We start from the raw sequence: 21,149 nt of genomic DNA, 5'->3' as shown, positions 1-21,149 counted from the left end.
TTTGTACCTAAAAGGATCTACAGATACTCATCAGAAGCTACACCTAGTTTATAAGTGTACAGTAATGAGTGAAGAAAAAGTTAGAAAATGGTGCCAAAGACTATAAAAGTGGCCATAGAACTGTGTGAAATGGAGAGATCAGTGGCAGGCCTATTATTCAGAACTTTGAAATTGTACAGCAAGTGAACCAAGAATTGTAATCTGAACAATTATTGGCAGTCATTGCTCTGGCTGATGACTCCTTTCATGTTGGATCACCACTATTTGTACCATTTTGCAGCAAAGCTTGGATACCAGCTGCAAAATAAGTAGTGTACAACATTGGTATGAGTATCAACCAATATAAAGAGCAGAGTATGTCAAATGCATGAGTGTTTTGGATCATTAGTGACAAGATGGAAATGATTTTTTTTCTTTGCATTGTTAAGAGTGATGAGACAAGAGTATCCTACATGAACTGAAAATCATAAAAACAGTCAGTGCAATTCAACTTCTTCAAAACTACCATTGTCAGCTGCTTCAATGCCCAAACAGAATACGCTTGCCTGTGCAGAGAGGTTGAAGAAGCTAATGTAATGTTACAAACAGAGCTTCAATGTGAATGGTTATTACATGGAAAAGTGAAGTAGTTCAGTGGGAAACTAAACCTGTCAGTAAAAGCTTTTTTATAATTCTCTCTCTCTCTCTCTCTCTCTCTCTCTCTCTCTCTCTCTCTCTCTCTCTCTCTCCGTCCAATTTTGAAAAGAGAATGAAAGTGGTGGTGACGGTGATGGAAGTGGAAGAAGTAGTAACAGCATTGGTTGTATTTTGTTACAGTAGTAGTAGTAGTAGTAGTAGTAGTAGTTGTTGTTGCTGCTGTTGTAGCTTTGGTTGTAGTGGTTGTTGTTGGTAAGTGTATAGTCTGATTTGTTTGTCTTTAGAGCCTTTTAAGATAACTAGGAATACACAAGCTTGCTTTACAGAATTGGATTTATATGGATATACATACCTACACACAAGTAAACATACTACTTACAGAAACAAAACATCAGATATTTAATATATATGCTCCCTGCAATGGAAATTTGTTACATGTATTGTACATGTTCTAATTACTTGCAAATAATATGTAGTACCCTTTCATATTTGCACTACTGTCAGTGCAGTAGTAGGGAAACCAGTAATGTGTGGGGATGAAATTTATCTGTGATCTTTATCTTACTATATAGTCAAAAAACAAAGATGATGTGACTTACTGAATGAAAGTGCTGGCAGGTCGATAGACACACAAACAAACACAAACATACACACGAAATTCGAGCTTTCACAACAAACGGTTGCTTCATTAGGAAAGAGGGAAGGAGAGGGAAAGACGAAAGGATGTGGGTTTTAAGGGAGAGGGTAAAAAGTCATTCCAATCCCCGGAGCAGAAAGACTTACCTTAGGGGGAAAAAAGGACAGGTATACACTCGCACACACACACACATATCCATCCGCACATACACAGACACAAGCAGACATTTGTAAATGCAAAGAGTTTGGGCAGAGATGTCAGTCGAGGCGGAAGTACAGAGGCAAAGATGTTGTTGAAAGACAGGTGAGGTATAGCGGCGGCAAATTGAAATTAGCGGAGATTGAGGCCTGGCGGATAATGAGAAGAGAGGATATACTGAAGGGCAAGTTCCCATCTCTGGAGTTCTGACAGGTTGGTGTTAGTGGGAAGTATCCAGATAACCCGGACGGTGTAACACTGTGCCAAGATGTGCTGGCCGTGCACCAAGGCATGTTTAGCAACAGGGTGATCCTCATTACCAACAAACACTGTCTGCCTGTGTCCATTCATGCGAATGGACAGTTTGTTGCTGGTCATTCCCACATAGAAAGCTTCACAATGTAGGCAGGTCAGTTGGTAAATCATGTGGGTGCTTTCACACGTGGCTCTGCCTTTGATCGTGTACACCTTCCGGGTTACAGGACTGGAGTAGGTGGTGGTGGGAGGGTGCATGGGACAGGTTTTACACTGGGGGCGGTTACAAGGGTTGGAGCCAGAGAGTAGGGAAGGTGGTTTGGGGATTTCATAGGGATGAACTAAGAGGTTACGAAGGTTAGGTGGATGGCAGAAAGACACTCTTGGTGGAGTGGGGAGGATTTCATGAAGGATGGATCTCATTTCAGGGCAGGATTTGAGGAAGTCATATCCCTGCTGGAGGGCCACATTCAGAGTCTGATCCAGTCCCGGAAAGTATCCTGTCACAAGTGGGGCACTTTTGGGGTTCTTCTGTGGGAGGTTCTGGGTTTGAGGAGATGAGGAAGTGGCTGTGGTTATTTGCTTCTGTACCAGGTTGGGAGGGTAGTTGCGGAATGTGAAAGCTGTTTTCTGGTTGTTGGTGTAATGCTTCAGGGATTCCGGACTGGAGCAGATTCGTTTGCTGCGAAGACCTAGGCTTTAGGGAAGGGACCATTTGATGTGGAATGGGTGGCAGCTGTCATAATGGAGGTACTGTTGCTTGTCGGTGGGTTTGATGTGGACGGACGTGTGAAGCTGGCCATTGGACAGGTGGAGGTCAACGTCAAGGAAAGTGGCATGGGATCTGGAGTAGGACCAGGTGAATCTGATGGAACCAAAGGAGTTGAGGTTGGAGAGAAAATTCTGGAGTTCTTCTTCACTGTGAGTCCAGATCATGAAGATGTCATCAATAATCTGTACCAAACTTTGGGTTGGCAGGCCTGGGTAACCAAGAAGGCTTCCTCTAAGCGGCCCATGAATAGGTTGGTGTATGAGGGGGCCATCCTGGTACCCATGGCTGTTCCCTTTAATTGTTGGTATGTCTGGCATTCGAAAGTGAAGAAGTTGTGGGTCAGGATGAAGCTGGCTAAGGTAATGAGGAAAGAGGTTTTTGGTAGGGTGGCAGGTGATCGGCATGAAAGGAAGTGCTCCATCGCAGCGAGGCCCTGGACGTGCGGAATATTTGTGTATAAGGAAGTGGCATCAATGATGGTTACAAGGATGGTTTCCAGGGGTAACAGACTGGGTAGGGATTCCAGGCGTTCGAGAAAGTGGTTGGTGTCTTTGATGAAGGATGGGAGACTGCATGTAATGGGTTGAAGGTGTTGATCTACGTAGGCAGAGATACGTTCTGTGGGGGCTTGGTAGCCAGCTACAATGGGACGGCCGGGATGATTGGGTTTGTGAATTTTAGGAAGAAGGTAGGGGTGCGGGGTGTTAGTGTGGTCAGGAGGTTGATGGAGTCAGGTGAAAAGTTTTGTAGGGGGCCTAAGGTTCTGAGGATTCCTTGAAGTTCCACCTGGACATCAGGAATGGGATTACCTTGGCAAACTTTGTATGTGATGTTGTCTGGAAGCTGACGCAGTCCCTCAACCACATACTCCCGACGATCAAGTACCACGGTCGTGGAACCCTTGTCCGCCGGAAGAATGACGATGGATCGGTCAGCCTTCAGATTACGGATAGCCTGACCTTCAGCAGTGGTGATGTTGGGAGTAGGATTAAGGTTTTTTAAGAAGGATTGAGAGGCAAGGCTGGAAGTCAGATATTCCTGGAAACTTTGGAGAGGGTGATTTTGAGGAAGAGGAGGTGGGTCCCACTGTGACGGAGGACGGAACTGTTCCAGGCAGGGTTCAATTTGGATTGTGTCTTGGGGAGTTGGACCATTAGGAGTAGGATTAGGATCATTTTTCTTCGTGGCAAAGTGATATTTCCAGCAGAGAGTATGGGTGTAGGACAGTAAATCTTTGACAAGGGCTGTTTGGTTGAATCTGGGAGTGGGGCTGAAGGTGAGGCCTTTGGATAGGACAGAGGTTTCAGATTGGGAGAGAGGTTTGGAGGAAAGGTTAACTACTGAATTCGGGTGTTGTGGTTCCAGATTGTGTTGATTGGAATTTTGAGGTTTTGGGGGGAGTGGAGCTGGAAGTGGGAGATTCAGTAGATGGGAGAGACTGGGTCTGTGTTCAATGAGAGGAGGTTGAGGTTTGCTGGAATGGTTGTGAAGGGTGAGTGAGTTGCCTTTCCGGAGGTAGGAAACCAGGAGATTGGATAGTTTTTTGAGGTGGAGGGTGGCATGCTGTTCTAATTTGCGGTTGGCCTGTAGGAGGATGCTCCGAACAGCCGGTGTGGATGTGGGAGGGGAAAGATTGAGGACTTTTATTAAGGATAGGAGTTGACGGGTATGTTCATTGGCTGAGTTGATGTTTAGGTGAAGGATTAGGTGGGTGAGGGCAATGGATTGTTCAGTTTGGAACTGGTATAGGGACTGATGGAAAGAAGGGTTACAGCCAGAGATGAGAACTTTAAGTTGAGGCCTTTGGGGGTAATGCCAAATGTCAGACAAGCCTGAGCCACAGAACGTATCTCTGCCTACGTAGATCAACACCTTCAACCCATTACATGCAGTCTCCCATCCTTCATCAAAGACACCAACCACTTTCTCGAACGCCTGGAATCCCTACCCAGTCTGTTACCCCTGGAAACCATCCTTGTAACCATCATTGATGCCACTTCCTTATACACAAATATTCCGCACGTCCAGGGCCTCGCTGCGATGGAGCACTTCCTTTCATGCTGATCACCTGCCACCCTACCAAAAACCTCTTTCCTCATTACCTTAGCCAGCTTCATCATGACCCACAACTTCTTCACTTTCGAATGCCAGACATACCAACAATTAAAGGGAACAGCCATGGGTACCAGGATGGCCCCCTCATACACCAACCTATTCATGGGTCGCTTAGAGGAAGCCTTCTTGGTTACCCAGGCCTGCCAACCCAAAGTTTGGTACAGATTATTGATGACATCTTCATGATCTGGACTCACAGTGAAGAAGAACTCCAGAATTTCCTCTCCAACCTCAACTCCTTTGGTTCCATTGATTCACCTGGTCCTACTCCAGATCCCATGCCACTTTCCTTGACGTTGACCTCCACCTGTCCAATGGCCAGCTTCACACGTCTGTCCACATCAAACCCACCAACAAGCAACAGTACCTCCATTATGACAGCTGCCACCCATTCCACATCAAACGGTCCCTTCCCTACAGCCTAGGTCTTCGTGGCAAACGAATCTGCTCCAATCCGGAATCCCTGAAGCATTACACCAACAACCTGAAAACAGCTTTCACATCCCGCAACTACCCTCCCAACCTGGTACAGAAGCAAATAACCACAGCCACTTCCTCATCTCCTCAAACCCAGAACCTCCCACACAAGAACCCCAAAAGTGCCCCACTTGTGACAGGATACTTTCCGGGACTGGATCAGACTCTGAATGTGGCCCTCCCCACTCCACCAAGAGTGTCTTTCTGCCATCCACCTAACCTTCGTAACCTCTTAGTTCATCCCTATGAAATCCCCAAACCACCTTCCCTACCCTCTGTGTCCTACCCTTGTAATGGCCCCCAGTGTATAACCTGTCCCATGCACCCTCCCACCATCACCTACTCCAGTCCTGTAACCCGGAAGGTGTACACGATCAAAGGCAGAGCCACGTGTGAAAGCACACACATGATTTACCAACTGACCTGCCTACACTCTGAAGCTTTCTATGTGGGAATGGCCAGCAGCAAACTGTCCATTCGCATGAATGGACACAGGCAGACAGTGTTTGTTGGTAATGAGGATCACCCCGTTGCTAAACATGCCTTGGTGCACGGCCAGCACATCTTGGCACAGTGTTACACCGTCCGGGTTATCTGGATACTTCCCACTAACACCAACCTGTCAGAACTCCAGAGATGGGAACTTGCCCTTCAGTATATCCTCTCTTCTTGTTATCCGCCAGGCCTCAATCTCCGCTAATTTCAATTTGCCGCCGCTCATACCTCACCTGTCTTTCAACAACATCTTTGCCTCTGTACTTCCGTCTCGACTGACATCTCTGCCCAAACACTTTGCCTTTACAAATGTCTGCTTGTGTCTGTGTATGTGCGGATGGATATGTGTGTGTGTGTGTGCGAGTGTATACCTGTCCTTTATTCCCCCTAAGGTAAGTCTTTCCGCTCCCGGGATTGGAATGACTCCTTACCCTCTCCCTTAAAACCCACATCCTTTCGTCTTTCCCTCTCCTTCCCTCTTTCCTGATGAAGCAACCATTTCTTGCGAAAGCTCGAATTTCGTGTGTATGTTTGTGTTTGTTTATGTGTCTATCGACCTGCCCGCACTTTCGTTCGGTAAGTCACATCATCTTTGTTTTTAGATATATTTTTCCCACGTGGAATGTTTCCCTCTATTATATTACTATATAGTCATTTCATCTGTTGTATGAATGACAAAATAATACCTGCTCTTGAACTGTTTATTATAGTACTAAAATATTTTTCCTCTTTTTGTTGTTTCTATTGCAGTTTGGTTTCTCCGTAATCCTTGAGAACCAAAAAAAAAAAAAAAATTATAACTCAAGTAAAGAATTGTATAATTTTAACTACAAGAAAAAAGGATAGTAACTATATCTTTCATCCAAATGATGCCTTTGAGAAAGCACAACAATGCTATTGGGATATTTTCAAAGAAACTATTTTTCCTGATCCTTGTAACAGGTGGGTCCATCTCATATTGGGGCCTGAATGACCTCCCCCTTCTTTCTAACTCTCTCCAAACTAATCTCCGTTTCTCGCTGAGAAAGAAAGTATCAGTTGCAAAAGCTAGGGTAGGCTTTACTACTTTTGTCTATGTCTTGTCAGCAATACTTTTGCCTCCTGATGGTAAGCACTGCCCGTTCTTTCTGTCTCATAAGTTTATTCTTTTCTCAAGTGAGTTTTTCTTTGATGTGATTATTAGGAAACCAGTATTTACTTTTAAGTACAATATTGAATCATATCATTTTTGCCATTGTGAATACCATTTCTTTCAGTATTTCAGTGGCCTGAACTAGTTCACCAACTACATCTATAACATAAATTAATATACCATAATACACTACCATTTGTGAAAAGTGCGACAGCAGGAAGAATACACATGACTGAAACATCCTTCATAGTACACTGTAGTTACATGACAGTTCAGAAAATGATTACAGTTTCAAAACTGTGCATGGACTCTGAGAGTTCAGTATTGTGCTTAGTCCTAGCTTGTTACAGTTGAAGTATATAAATTTTACAGTGTGGAATGTAAGCTGACCTGATATGTCTCTAGGAAGTTTTTCACCATATTGTTTGCATATGAGACCACAGAGCATCAAAACTAACAACCATGACCCAGACATGTTAGGTGACTGAATTATCAGGTGAATCTGTAGGCCATGTAAGCAGTGCTACTTGTCGCTCTTTAACGAAAGCTTGGCCATTCATTTCTACTTGTGATGGTGAATTTTTGCACTGAAACATGGAGTTGCCTAAAGAAAGAGAAGTACTACAGGCTCTTATACTGTCCTGATGTAGTGGCTGCTGTTGTGGTTACTCTCAATACATAGGAGTTGAAACTGCATGTAGCATCCCATGGCACCCCAAAAAAAATCACACTTGGTGTTTGTCTGCTGTGCTGCTCAACAATGTGGGCTGCCATATTGTAGCAACAAGTTGCAGTGGCACTCATTTGAAAACACCAAATTTTTGCCCTTCAGAATGACAATAATGGTATTCACATGCCCATTGTTGTCTGAGGAATTTCTAATCTGTGAACACTGGAAGCTAATGCAATTACATGAATGCCACCAGCCCACTCCAATGTAGACTGCATCAGACCACTAATGCAGATAGGTACATACTACTGCAGTGCTCCATTGTCAAATAAACACTTTTGACAAAGTTATGAGGCCTTTTGTGACATTGCTGATAAGGTGGCAGTTATCTCATACAATGGCAACAATGTGTGGTCCAGTAACTGCTCGTCACTGTGTATCATTCTCTTCTACCTACTGATTCCACACATACACCACTGTTATAGAAACAAATCCTGCATGAACCAAAATGTCATACAATGACATTTCTACTTGCCAGAGACCAATAATTTGTTTCATTTGAGCTCACTCATACTAATACTGTGCCCTTTTGTACTGAATGGCTCTTTACTGACTTAGCTTGGTGTAACAATGTCCTATTTAGATACACAAGAGTGAACATAGCTAGTCCTTCATATATTCCTGATACCTGTGCAATATTGTTGATACACTCTTTTATCCATTCTTCACATTTGAATTTATTCAAAACATTCTTTTTGGCTGTTGAAATTTTTACACGTATTATTTTGTTGTCTGTTCCGTGTGAACGTACAGTGCAGATCGGGTACTAGTGTTACTTAAGAATGTATAGAAACTGGTAACTTGATCAGTAGTGAAAATTTCTCATCCCCAGACAAAAAATAGACAAATTGTCCCAAATTTGCAGGGTTAAAATTATGTGGATGGTAGAGGAACTAAACTGCATCCTTTGATGTAGGAAACAAATAATAATAAATGAAAATCCAAGTTTTTATCAGAAAGAAACAATTTATTCTTTGTAGCAGCAATATTAGCTTATAGCAGTTGTTCAAAAAGATAACCAAAGTTCAGCACAGCAATTTTGCACTAGATTATTCATTGACATAATTAAGCTGTTGTTTGTGATATGCCTGTAACTGCTGCTTCATCCGTATTCTCCACTCCGTGTTCTTCGAAGTATGCATTTCATGGATGAGTTGACAGGCGCTTATTGATGAATCTTATCCCATATGATCCAACACTTTTTCATCAAATTACATTGTGCAAACAATTCATTTAAAACGAACTGACACAGTTCTCTATACCTTTTACAACCTGGTTTCTTTCCCACGCTGAAAAATTTGATACTTAGAAGTGAAACGTTTTCTTGTACCTTCAGTTGGCTCTCTGGGCTTTACACTCAGCTACACCGTATGTTAATTGCATACCGGCAACTACTTGTGTCCAATAATAGTCCATCTTTGCCTACCAGTCATGAACTGTAAAAGATCATTAACCACAATGTAGACACATCACAGATGACAGTGTTCTATTTTTCAAGGTAGCACCTCTAATGTCATCAGTCTTTTAACTGGTTTGATGCAGCTCACCATGAATTTCTCTCCTGCAATGACCTCTTTGAGTAGCACTTTCATCTCCATATCCTCAATTGTCTGTTGGAGGTATTCCAATTTCTGTCTTTCCCTATAGTTTTTACACTCTAGAGCTCTGTATAGTACCATGGAGGTTACTCCCTGATGTCCAAACATATGTCCTATCACCCTATCCCTTCTTCTTGTCAGTGTTTTCCATATGTTTCTTTCTCCATCAGTTATTAGGAGAACCACATCATTCCTTATCTTATCGGTTCAGCTAATTTTCAACCTTCTTCTGTAACACCATATCTCAAATCTTTATGTTGTGTTTCAGTTTTCCTGGAGTCTGCAATTCGCTACCATACAATGCTGTGTTTGAAATGTGCATTTTCAGAAATTTCTTCCTCAAATTTTATTCACTATGAAACATAAACAGTTTACAAACATTAACTTCACAGTGTAGCATGCCACCACTTTCTAGCAACATTTGTTGAAGTGATTTATATTTGACACTGTTTGGCATTCTTAAAATGGAAAGGTGGCAGACACAAATTTGAAATAAAATGTTTACTTATCTGCTTCATCAGCAACTTCATAGTCTTTTCTAAATTCCTCTGTCCTCATTCCCAAGTGTTAGAAGGATTCAGGCAAATGTAGATAGTAGGCTCAAAGATTATATAGAAAATCAGAGTTCAAATTGTAAGCATCTTACATTTATTAAATTTGCCAGTACAACTTTTGTTATTTACAAAAACTTTTATAAACAAATATCTTATTACTGTTACAAAACAATATCATCCACAAGGTCTCACTAAACTGCATATGGCAAGAGCTCTCCCAAAGAACCTCTCACAACAATATCTCTCTTAGAACAAACTTACATAGTAATGTGCATAACACTGATGGCCCCAAAACAAAGAAAAGCAATAAAAAATAGGAATTTTTACAGTTTTTATAACCAAATTCTTCTAGCACACTTATAATTGTTTTTTATTTTTAAATTAGGATTCCGCAACTCTTCTTCAGGTAAGTAATTTGACCATTACTGACAGCATATTTGCACATGTCCGTACAGGTAATGTATTTGAGGGAATATGGTATAGTTGTAGGTAAACAACTAGAATTCTCTCATATACAGATTTATTCACACTTAGCGTCTACACAGATACAAATATCGATTTTTATGGCGCTCTACGCCACATAGCCCCCCCCCCCCCCCCCCTGCGCAGTATGGAGTACGTCCCTGTGAATGGGGGGGTGAGAAGTTAGGAAGGTAACGCACAGTTCTTCTGCGTCAGGCGGAAGCGGTCGACTGGTAGGAGACTTGGGGGGTGAAGCCAGCAAGTGACGCCGGCGGCTGAAGACGACGTCCCGTCCTGGAGTGAAGGTGTAGCACTTCATCAGCCGGCAGGCGGAGGATCACCTTGCCAGAAGGCCTAACAAAGGCACGCAAATTGCCACACGCAGCACTTCTGCTCAATTTAAAGCGGCGCACCACACGAGATTCTGCACTTCCTCCCTCAATATTGTCACACACGAGTACCACACACACTGTATCGCCATCTACGACAACGGATAATTTATGTGTGTCATCAGGGTGCACATGTGTTGTGAATTCTTGGATGGCACCTGTACGAGCAATGGTAGGGAGGCAGGGAGGTGTGGGAAAGCCATGGCAGGGGAAGCATCTGCTAAGAGGGGGGTGGCAGGTGCACTAGACTGTGCAGGAGACAACCTCGGGCGATCAGCTGACAGACAAGGGAGCGTGACCGAAGGCAACGAGGAGCCAGCGTGGATTGAATGGCATGACAAAGAGCTGTCACACGAAGATGGTAACACAATGGTAGAATCCGAGTGGTTTGCAGTTCAACTGCGAGGGCTGTGAGGAGTGAAGCCCCGAAAAGATTGGCCACTCGAATTAGATGAACGCGGAGAAGGAGCAGTGCTCGGCAGAGAAACACGCTGTGGAAAATCAATACCCAAATGCATGGTGTGGGAAGATGGATGGCCGCTCGAAGCAGGAGTGGGAGAAATAGGGGCAGAATCAGGGAGGTTCACCTGAGGCTCAATGAAAGCTGGTTTCACTCGGTTGAGTGAGACCGTGGTTAGAGAGTCTTTTATGAGGAGATCCATGTTATTCTCAGAGCGTTTGACGACCTTGTAAGGACCTGTGTAGGGCGGCTGAAGCGGGGCTTTGACTGAGTCGTCTCTGAGAAACACGTACTCACAAGAGTCTAGCGTGCGCGGTACGTACACGCGTGGAGGTGTATGAGCAGCTGGAGGTGGTGGTTGAATTTTGCTGCAGTGCAAGTGCACCCGCTCGAGAAGTGAAGGGAGTTCAGAGGGCCGTGGAAGTGGGGTCGGAGTGACTAATTCTCCAGGCAAAACCAGAGGTTGGCCATATACAAACTCGGCTATGGACCCCTTGAGGTCTTCCTTGAAAGTCGCACGAAGGCCAAGAAGCATGAAGGGCAGTGCCTCTGTCCATAGTGAGTCATGGCAATGCAGGGCAGACTTCAGGGTGCGATGCCATCGCTCGACAAGCCCATTGCTTCGGGGGTGGTATGCAGAAGTATGAATTTTGACAATACCACACATTTTACATAAGTCAGAGAAAACTGAAGACTCGAATTGTCGCCCCTGGTCAATGGTGAGGTAAACAGGTGAGCCAAATCTAGAGATCCACGAATCTAAGAATGCTCGACTTACTGTCTCGGAGGTAATGTTTGGAATAGGCACAGCCTCAGCCCACCGAGTCATCCTGTCAATAGCTGTACACAAGTAACGGAAACCCTCGGAGGGGGGCAAAGGGCCTACAAGGTCGACATGAACATGGTGAAACCAGCCTGGAGGTTGGGCAAAACAGCCAAGGGGTGGAGAAGTGTGCATGGAAATTTTGTTCTGTTGACACACCATGCATGCCCTTGCCCAAGACTGACAGTCACGGTGCATGTTTCTCCAGACAAACCGTTCAGCTACCAGATGGGTGGAGGCTTTGACACCGGGGTGTGCTAATGTGTGTAGTTTGTCAAAGACCTGGCGTTGAAGGGGCTTAGGAATGAATGGCCGCAACGTACCAGTCGATTCATCACACCACACTAAGTCAGATATGCCAGGGAAAGTAGAGCGTACTGGTTGGAGAGAGGAGCTGTGGTATGAAATTAACTGCATGGTATTGGGGTCTGCCGATTGCAACCGAGGTAGGTCCGTTAAGTCAATTAAGGTTGTGACAGCACCAACACGTGAGAGAAAATCAGCGACCACATTGTCCGCTCCTCGGATGTAGCGAATGTCATTTGTAAATTGCAAGATGTAATCTATGTGACGAAAGCGTCGTGGGGGCGGATCAGCCACAGGATTTTTTATGGCAGGAACCAACAACTTGTGATCTGTGAGCACATAGAAATCTCGTCCCTCAACATCAGTTCTGAAGTGTCTTATGGCCTCGTAAACTGCAAGTAATTCTCTGTCGAATGCTGAGTATTTCTTCTGTGCGTTGTTTAGCATGTCTGACTCAGTACTGTGGCGATAGCATTGTCACTAGCGTCAGTAGCGATAAATATTGTGGCGTCCACCCGTGGGTGAGCAATAGTGACAGCGGAGGCCAACAGCTGTTTGAGTTCATTAAATGCCTTGTCCATGTCTGGTGTCCATGGTACCTGGCGGGTGCCAGAAGTTTGTGGGCCAGCGAGAGCATCTGTGAGAGGAGCCTGCACCGCAGAAGCGGCTGGCAAATGTTTCCAGTAATAATTAACTGTTCTGATGAACCTGCGTAATTCCCTGTAGGTCTGAGGGCGTAGCATCTCGAGAACAGGCTTGATCTTGTCCTGTGGTGGTGTCAGACCATCTGATGACACAACATAACTTAGGAATGTGATGGATGACTGGTGCAATTGAGTCTTTTTATTGTTCAGTTCAATACCAGTGGCTGCTAAAATATCCGTCACGACTTGAACACGCCCCTCACTCTGTTCTAAAGTAGAAGCAAAAACCAATATGTCGTCCATGTATACGAAACAAAAGTCTAGATGGGATAAAGTTTGATTGATGAACCTTGCCATGTTTGGGGGGCGTTTTTCAACCCAAACGGCATAAATTTGTATTGGAACAGCCCGAAGGGAGTGGTTATGGCAGTCTTTTCAATGTCCTCCGGAGCCATAGGAATCTGATGAAATGCGTGCTTACAGTCCAAAACAGAGAAGTACTTTGCACCTCCGAGCGCATGATTGAAGTCTGCGATGTGTGGGACCGGATATTTATCAATGATGGTGCGGGCATTTAAATGCCTATAGTCTCCGACCATACGTCAAGTACCGTCTTTCTTTTGGTCAAACAGGATAGGACTAGCCCAGCAACTGGAAGAAGGTTCAATTATTCCCTTTTGTAACAGATCGTCCAATTGTTCTTTTGCAATTTTCATAAATTCCGGCTTGAGGCGGCGTGGACGTTGCGATATGGGCGGCCCATCGGTTAGACGTAACCGATGAACTGTGCCGTTAGTGACTACTGCAATACATGGCGTGGGACGATAGTCAGATGTCCGTGAAGCGGAGCAGGCAGTGGCAGACGGGCCAAGCTGTGGTGCTGAGGGCACGGAAGTACAGGTGTGCCACCCGCTCGTAGGCTGCGTAAAGGCCGCACACGTGTTAACATGGGCGAGGTTGGTACACTGGTTCTTGGTAGCGGGTCGTGCCGCTACGAGCGCTGTAGGCATAAGTGGGCGTGGCCGGACAGCAGATGGCCGTAGTTCATTGCCATGAGCTTGGCAAGTTAATTGTCCATTCGGAACGCAAGGAGCATGAGCACTCGGGCATACACTATCATTCCAAAAGGGGGTGCTGACACAGTTTACAGAGTTCACAACATTGTCGTTAATGTGCGCGGGCACAGGAACACCAGATTGGCACGGACTGACCTTGTCTGTAGCCGACGAGTCGTCTGCTTGTAGTGCCGCGAGGCGTTGTTGTGTGGAGGCCAACTCGTGGTGTATGTTGCGGAGATGCAGCAGCATTTCCATACGTTCCATCCGCAACTTAGAAGACTTGGCGCACTCCACTAGCCACTTGTTTGTCCAGGATTGCAGCTCCAAGGATAGGTTTACACACTTCTTAGCACAGCACACATGTTTGGTGTTAGCCGAACTGTCACTCGGCGAAGCGAAAGGAATATGTTTGTTAAGGGAGGGGTAAAGCACAGTATTTTGCACAAAATCTAGTGACAACTGATAGTGCTTGAGGAAATCAATTCCGAGAATAGGTTCTTCAATTGTTGACACTAGAAACGTCCACTCCAGCTTGCACTCGGGCGAAAGTTTCACTGTATACAAAGTGGAACCCGAACACTGTAGGGTAGACAAGTTCACTGCACGAAGTACTGTTTTGTGTGGTTGCACTTTATTGGTTGCTAGGCGAACCGGCAGCGAAGAGACGTCTGCACCAGTGTCTACCAGAAAACATACACCTGATCGTAAATCGCGAACATAGACTCGACCACACTTAACTGTTATTGTCCGAAACGGAGTGAAATGTGGGATGGTGCCCGTTGTTTACATCGCAGGAGGTGGCACCGTAGCCTACCTGCAGTTGGAGTTTGGGTAAGAACACGGTGACTGGCATTTGCGAGCTTGCTCCCCGAATCTCGCGTGGAAGAAACAGTAAGGTTGGGTGGGCCTGTGCTCCTGTGGGTAGTTGCTAGGTGACGGAGTATGTGCCCCAGAGTCTTCCACAGAGGCCGATGCACTGTCGTTGCGAGGAGTTGAAGGTGCAGGCCGGGCGGCTAGTTTAACAAACTTGTTATTAGCAGCACCAGACAAGGGTGTGGCGTCAGAAAGCGTCTTAGTGCGGTCACGTCCAGAATGCAGTGCACGGAGCTCACGTTGCCTGGAGGAGTATGCTCTGTCGGCGGCGCAGTAAACGTTCATTTACTGGCCTATCTTCATACGCAGAGATTGCAGTCTGGACAGGCAAAGGCAGCTTTTCAGTCCAGATTTCTGCGAGTGTGTCATCAGGCATAACTTGCTCATCGACGAGAAGACGGATGCACCGCCACAGCTGGGACAGAGACCTGTCGCTGAGACGCTCTTCGTAGATGAGCTGTCGCACATTTTCTCTCCTGGTTTTAGAGACGTGCTCCAGTATCGTCTGTTTCGCCACAGCATACTTCCCTGCTAGGGGGGGTGCTTTGACCAGATCGTAAATTAAATCGACGCGGTCGTGAAGATGGTTCATGAGGCAGGCGAAGCGTGCATCGTCCTCTAAAGCACAGGCATTGAATGTTTGCTCAACCAGGTTAAACCAGAACTCCGGGTGAGCGGGTTTGAAGTCTGGTAATTTCGGCAGATTCGGCTCTGCAGTCACTGCAGAGGTGCGCCTATTACTTCGGACGGAAATAGAGCATGCAGAAGATTGCGAGTCCGAATTATTGGCGTCCCGTAATGCGGGAATCGCGAAATTCACTTGACGCCGGGGGGCGGCTGAGAAGCGGCAGACGCTCGAACGGTGTGAGGATCGTAGTCAAAATGTGCATTCTCATTGACGTGGTAGCTCAGAGAGAAGCCACAAGTGCTTAAGTACGCCGGTGAATGTCTGTTATGCACACAGGATTCACTCGACTGTGGGTGGTGGGGCTGGTTGTAGATGTCGGAGTAATTACTGTCCAGCACAGAATTGTTGACTTGATTAGAAGCAACACAAGGATCCCACACACGTCCACTAGGATGCACACTCGGTGTGATATTTGCTGTTTGGCGAGCATTGAACAGCTGTTGACTAGCCAGCGCGGAAGGATACACACGTGGTGGGAACTGATTCGAGTTTGAATTTACTACTGGATTTTTCAAAGTAGCAAAACCTCGCTCGACGCCACAAACTGTATTGAATTGTGTGTTCGACACAGGAGTAGGAATGTTCCGACCAACACTCTGTGGAGAACATGTGGGAAGGTCCATGCTAACAAAGCCACAGTCCACGACCGTTGGTGGTTGGAAGATACTGGCGGCACTCGATGAATTCCACTGCATGTTCTGGCTGAAGGATTCCGAAGATTCTTGCGGCGTGCCCACTACAACGGCAGGAGTGCTGGAGAGATGTTGCTGGAATCCGGGCGGCGGTGAATGCTGAAAGGCCATTGTCTGGAGCTGAACAAAGGCCCTCGCGATTGCGGAGAAACCCGACGCGGTAGGCGTGTAAATAACCTTCGGGCGGTAATTCGGACGCGTATTACACAAAACGGGGTCCCCAGTGAGGGAATATGGTATAGTTGTAGGTAAACAACTAGAATTCTCTCATATACAGATTTATTCACACTTAGCGTCTACACAGATACAAGTCCGGAGGCTAACTGCCGTTAGCGTCCAACATCCTCCCCAAAGCCCTCTCCTCAAAGATAGCACACTTATGCACAGAACAAATATCGATTTTTATGGCACTCTACGCCACATATTTCAATAAAAATGTGAAAAATTAAAATTGGTAGCAGTTACTGTTTTAATCATGCTAAAATGATGCACACATCTTAGAAACAAAATATAAGTGTTTTCATATAAATCTGCCAAAATTATACATCCACTACACAGTATTGAAAAATATATGAAATATTAAACATCCTGGCAGATTATAACTGTGTGCCCGACCGAGACTCGAACTCGGGACCAAGGCAAAGGTCCCGAATTCGAGTCTCGGTCGGGCACACAGTTTTAATCTGCCAGGATGTTTCATATCAGCGCACACTCCGCTGCAGAGTGAAATCTCATTCTGGATATGAAATATTCATTACCTTGTCACTTGAAAATTATATTGTTCGGTACTGCATGTCTTGAGTACCTGCACTGAACTTTACAACATCCTCAACAACATTACAACAGACATTGCTTACTGGCTGAAGTTTTCATTTTCTATCATTGGTTTCTTTTGTCAAAATACTAACGTGTAAAATCTTGAAATGAAAGTTTTGGGTATTCTGCATAATATTTTCACCTGTTTACCAGATTTTTCAGCAACAGCAATCTTTTTTATTTCAATCTGCATTCATGACTTTCATTATTGGCCACCATCTTTAACTCACAAGGAGGGCAGGGGTGGTCAAATAATGTTATGGCAGCATACACTGCTACGCTGGTACCAAACGCCGTGGGTTTTGAATCCGTGCCAGATGGCATGGAACTCAATGACCACTAGAGGTCTCTGCAGCAGTTGCGCCATAAGCCGTGGCTGCGCGCGCTCCTGGCCCCAAGTCTAACGTGAGGATGCCATTGTGGAGCACGTCGTCCCAGCAGCCAATAGCGGCAAACCCTGTCATGTATTTAGGCGGCTGCCTCTCACTCAGCAAGGCAGTCTGGTATTCGCATTGATATCTCACTTACAGACATCGTGTTTACGTTGCGTGTGCTTACTTCCCATTTACTAGTGGATGTTGTTTGATTTCATGAGGTTATCTCTCGTGACCCCTTTGCTTAATACTTTGTTGTTGACCTTGGTCTCTTGCTCGGTTGTCTATCGTCATGCTTGTCCTTCTATTCCCGTTCATCCATCTTGTTTGTTCACGGGCCACTCCTGTTCAGCCCTGCCGCATTTTTGTTAGCGGCAACCCTGCGGCCGTTCCTGTTGCGGTTACATCAGCTACTTTCTGTGTAAGAGAAAGGTCAAGATGTTTATAGTGGAGGCTATTTCTGTGTCTGTGAGTTGAATTGCCTCAGAAAATTATTCCATCTTATATCAATGTATAGAAGCATACAAAATAACCTAATTTTCTGATGTTTCCATCACCAAAATCATAATTACACATAGAGCAAATGTTGCTGAATGAAAGCACTTGAGAAGAGCTAGTATATGTGATTGCTAGTTGAAATTCTGATCAAAATGAACATGCAGGGTTTTTTAACAATCAGTTTTACATATTTCCTTTCCCCTGCACTGTACTGTTATTGACGATGACACATTGTGCCTTGCATTGAGTTAGCCAAACTACTCTATGTTATCCAAAGTTAAATGTTACTCCATTTACCAAGAACACCTGAATATTTCATTTATTGCTCCTTCTCTTGTACCATGTTATATAACTTAATCTGTCTCTTTTTCAAGTTATTGTGACATAAAGATTTAACGAGTTTCTATTGTCTCTTTACAGTGTTAGAATGCAAGGATCAGTCAAAATACTGTCAGATAGTGAGAACCATGAAAGTGTGTGGTATGTACCAATACCAGTATCAGTGTTGTCAGTCCTGCCGCAGTAAAGGTTAATCTGGCAGATTCAGTCAACTGTTTCTGCAAGAAGAGGGAAAACATCTGTGTATCACTAAAGTTAAATAAAAGCAAGATACAGACTGCGTACTATACAGTGATGATATTCCTCTTTGAAAGATGTAAATATTCTTGGGCATTGGTTGTAGTGATGTGGTCTCAGAATTCTGTGTGTGATTCTTTTTAACAGTGTGCTAATGTTCTGCTTTTACCTTCATATGAAACACCATACTTTTGTGCTATGTTTATACCAACATGTTTACACATGGCTACATTTCCTCTGTATAAATGATCAAAACTTGTAATATTTCCATGTGAACTTTAGTATTGGACATTGGAATATGTGCTATGGCGTGTGAAAATTTACCACAGTCCAAGTGAAAACATTTCACAAACACTAATGACTTCACCTGAGAGTGTCTTACATTGGCAAAATCAGTGATATCAGCAAAATAAAGGAAAAGCTGGCTCTTAAACGGTTGCCAATATATTTGTTTTAATATGCCCATCTTAAATTTTCATATAGCTACACAAGTTGAAATTCTTGTTCCACATTCCAAAGAATTTATATTTATAAGTGTAAATAAAATATCAAGAAAATAATAAACATTGAGACTGTCAGATTAATGAAGATAAAACTAAATGTGTGAAGTGCAGTGGACTCTATATTTCCTATTTGCATAATAAATCTGAAGTATCTCTTCAGAAAATTGCTATTGTGCTGTCTAACTGATTTTATGCTTTGCATGAGGAAAAAGCTAATCCCAGAGTAAATATGGGGCCATCATTCATTTTTGTACACCAAAGGGAAGATTAAAAATGCAGAGTTTGTTATCATAGAAACTTCTGATTTAGGACATATTCCAGAATAGTCATAAGTATCTGAGTTACTGTAAATATTGATATTGGAATAATTCCTTTGATACTGTTGTAATCTTAATAAAGTTTAATTGGTCATATGTAATTTTGCAAGTAATTCAAAGAATCGTTCTCAAAACATTCTGGTATCCACATCTAATTACTTGAAAAATTTGTGGGAAGAACATAAATGCAGTGTAATTGCAACATAAATAGTTGTTGTTATGCAATATTACTGTTGATTATAGTGCAGGTCAGTTTATGTGTGGTTACTGCGCAATGTAAAATATTTTATTTCAGTTGGATCTAGAATCTTAAAAGCTAAAATTGGGTCATATTAATCTATTATTTGATTTAAACATGCAGTCTCTTTCTCTCAGTTAATTTAATTCTGTAATAATCAGTGATAGGCTTTATTTCACCATTGATCAGTTTACAGTACTTTTTCATGCTGTAACTTCATGATAAACAGTAAATTCATTTTCCTCCCTTGATGAGTTTACAGCACTATTACCAGTATACCACAGAACTCTGTTCACAGTTTCACTTCATTTTAATTAAGATCTCCATTTATATATAAAGGCATCAGTCTAAGTGAACAATTATGTACCAGTACAAAGGAAGAGCTGCTTTTTGTGCATTTAGTACTTTGAACTGAACCAAAATTCTGTAAATCTGTGCATTGATCATCACAAATGTAACATAAAAAGGTTTCAGTTTGTGTTTTAATATTATTGCACTCATGCTAATTACTTATTATTTGAAAAATATGGATGCCAAACTCCAGTCAAAGAAAGACAGAAAAAACTTGCACTCAGTAAACCTCAACACCTGTTCCTCAGGGAATTCTACATGTGATCCTTCATTGTATAGTTGCCATATTTCTTTATTTTAACAGTTTTCATACCTAGATGTTAGAGACTGTGAATGAGAGTAATACATGGTGTGGTGCCGTAGATTACTGAACCCTTTTGCTAGAAAACTGATGTTGCAGTAACATTACAAGTACCATGAATATTTTTCTAAAAAATGGTAGAACAATTCTGATAAGTGTACAGTGTTTTCTGATATCAAAGCTTATTCAATAATTGAAAGATGATGTTTTGTTAACTGGAGTATCTAAACTAAAAGCAGGAGATGCAAGAAATAACATTTCTGGTAGTTACACTGGGTGTGACTGTTACCCAGTTTCTTCTTCTGAATTACCGTTTGATGTGGACAAGGGAGTAATTTATTTTTGCAGAAAGATACATGCAAATCAAACTCTCATTTTAAAATGTTAATGCTCCTACAGGGAAGAAAACATTTAATACAATATGAGTCATGTATAATTCATTAGTTCTTAAGAGCTAAGCAGACATAATTTCTGAATATATTATTCTGAACCACTGCACAAAACCTGCAAATGGAAACAGAAACTCGTAGGAACCACAGCACAATGGTAGCAGGAAAATATTAATATTTCATTTAAGTCACAAAAGGAATTCCACTTACTCATGAAAACTCAGTAATTTATAGTTGCAAGAAATGGTTTAATTTTTAATGCTCTTATGCTATTAAAAATATCAATAAGGATACTAGGGCGGGAATAGCTTTTCATTCATTATACATCAGGATAGTAATATAGCTAACATCATGATTGAAATGCAGACTACAACATGACTGAACAACATCTCTGATATTATTTCTGCCTGTTATATAAAAAACCACATAATAGAACTTAATCCAAGATATTCTAGTTGAGTCTGAATCCACGTGATTGTGTGTGATAGGGAAACTCATATTATGGCAGTGACGATGGTGAAAAGTATGTGTTTGTGCATGTTATAATTACTTGACTGAATAAGAATTAACTTTTTTCCAAAATTAAGCAAAATAATCAAAAATGAAAATGTTAAAGATACAAGGTCTGCATCCACAAAAAAACATGTGTGACATGCTTATGTGTAGCTATAAGTAAGATTTTATTCCACTTTACCCCAGTCAGTTTTATATTAAGCAATAACTACAGTATCTTGAGTATTAATTTCTTTTCATTCAACAGTGATTTACTGTGTTCAACATTCATAAACACAG

At 43.1% G+C, this 21,149-nt stretch overlaps 1 protein-coding gene across 1 annotated transcript in view; it reads left to right on the top strand.

Moving 5' to 3' along the window:
- The window catches only part of LOC126262791 (protein madd-4-like), a 362,890-nt gene extending 343,729 nt beyond the window's left edge, over positions 1-19,161 (top strand). The window contains exon 19 of the mRNA XM_049959614.1: positions 18,103-19,161. Within this exon, the coding sequence (XP_049815571.1) occupies positions 18,103-18,215 (113 nt within the window). The 3' untranslated portion in view covers positions 18,216-19,161. The remainder of the gene's footprint in view (positions 1-18,102) is intronic.
- Positions 19,162-21,149: the final 1,988 nt, after the last annotated feature.

Source organism: Schistocerca nitens, chromosome 6 (assembly GCF_023898315.1).
Source record: "Schistocerca nitens isolate TAMUIC-IGC-003100 chromosome 6, iqSchNite1.1, whole genome shotgun sequence".
NCBI lineage: Eukaryota > Metazoa > Arthropoda > Insecta > Orthoptera > Acrididae > Schistocerca > Schistocerca nitens.
The sequence above is the reverse complement of the archived record's forward strand: the minus strand, read 5'-3'. Positions and strand labels throughout refer to the sequence as shown.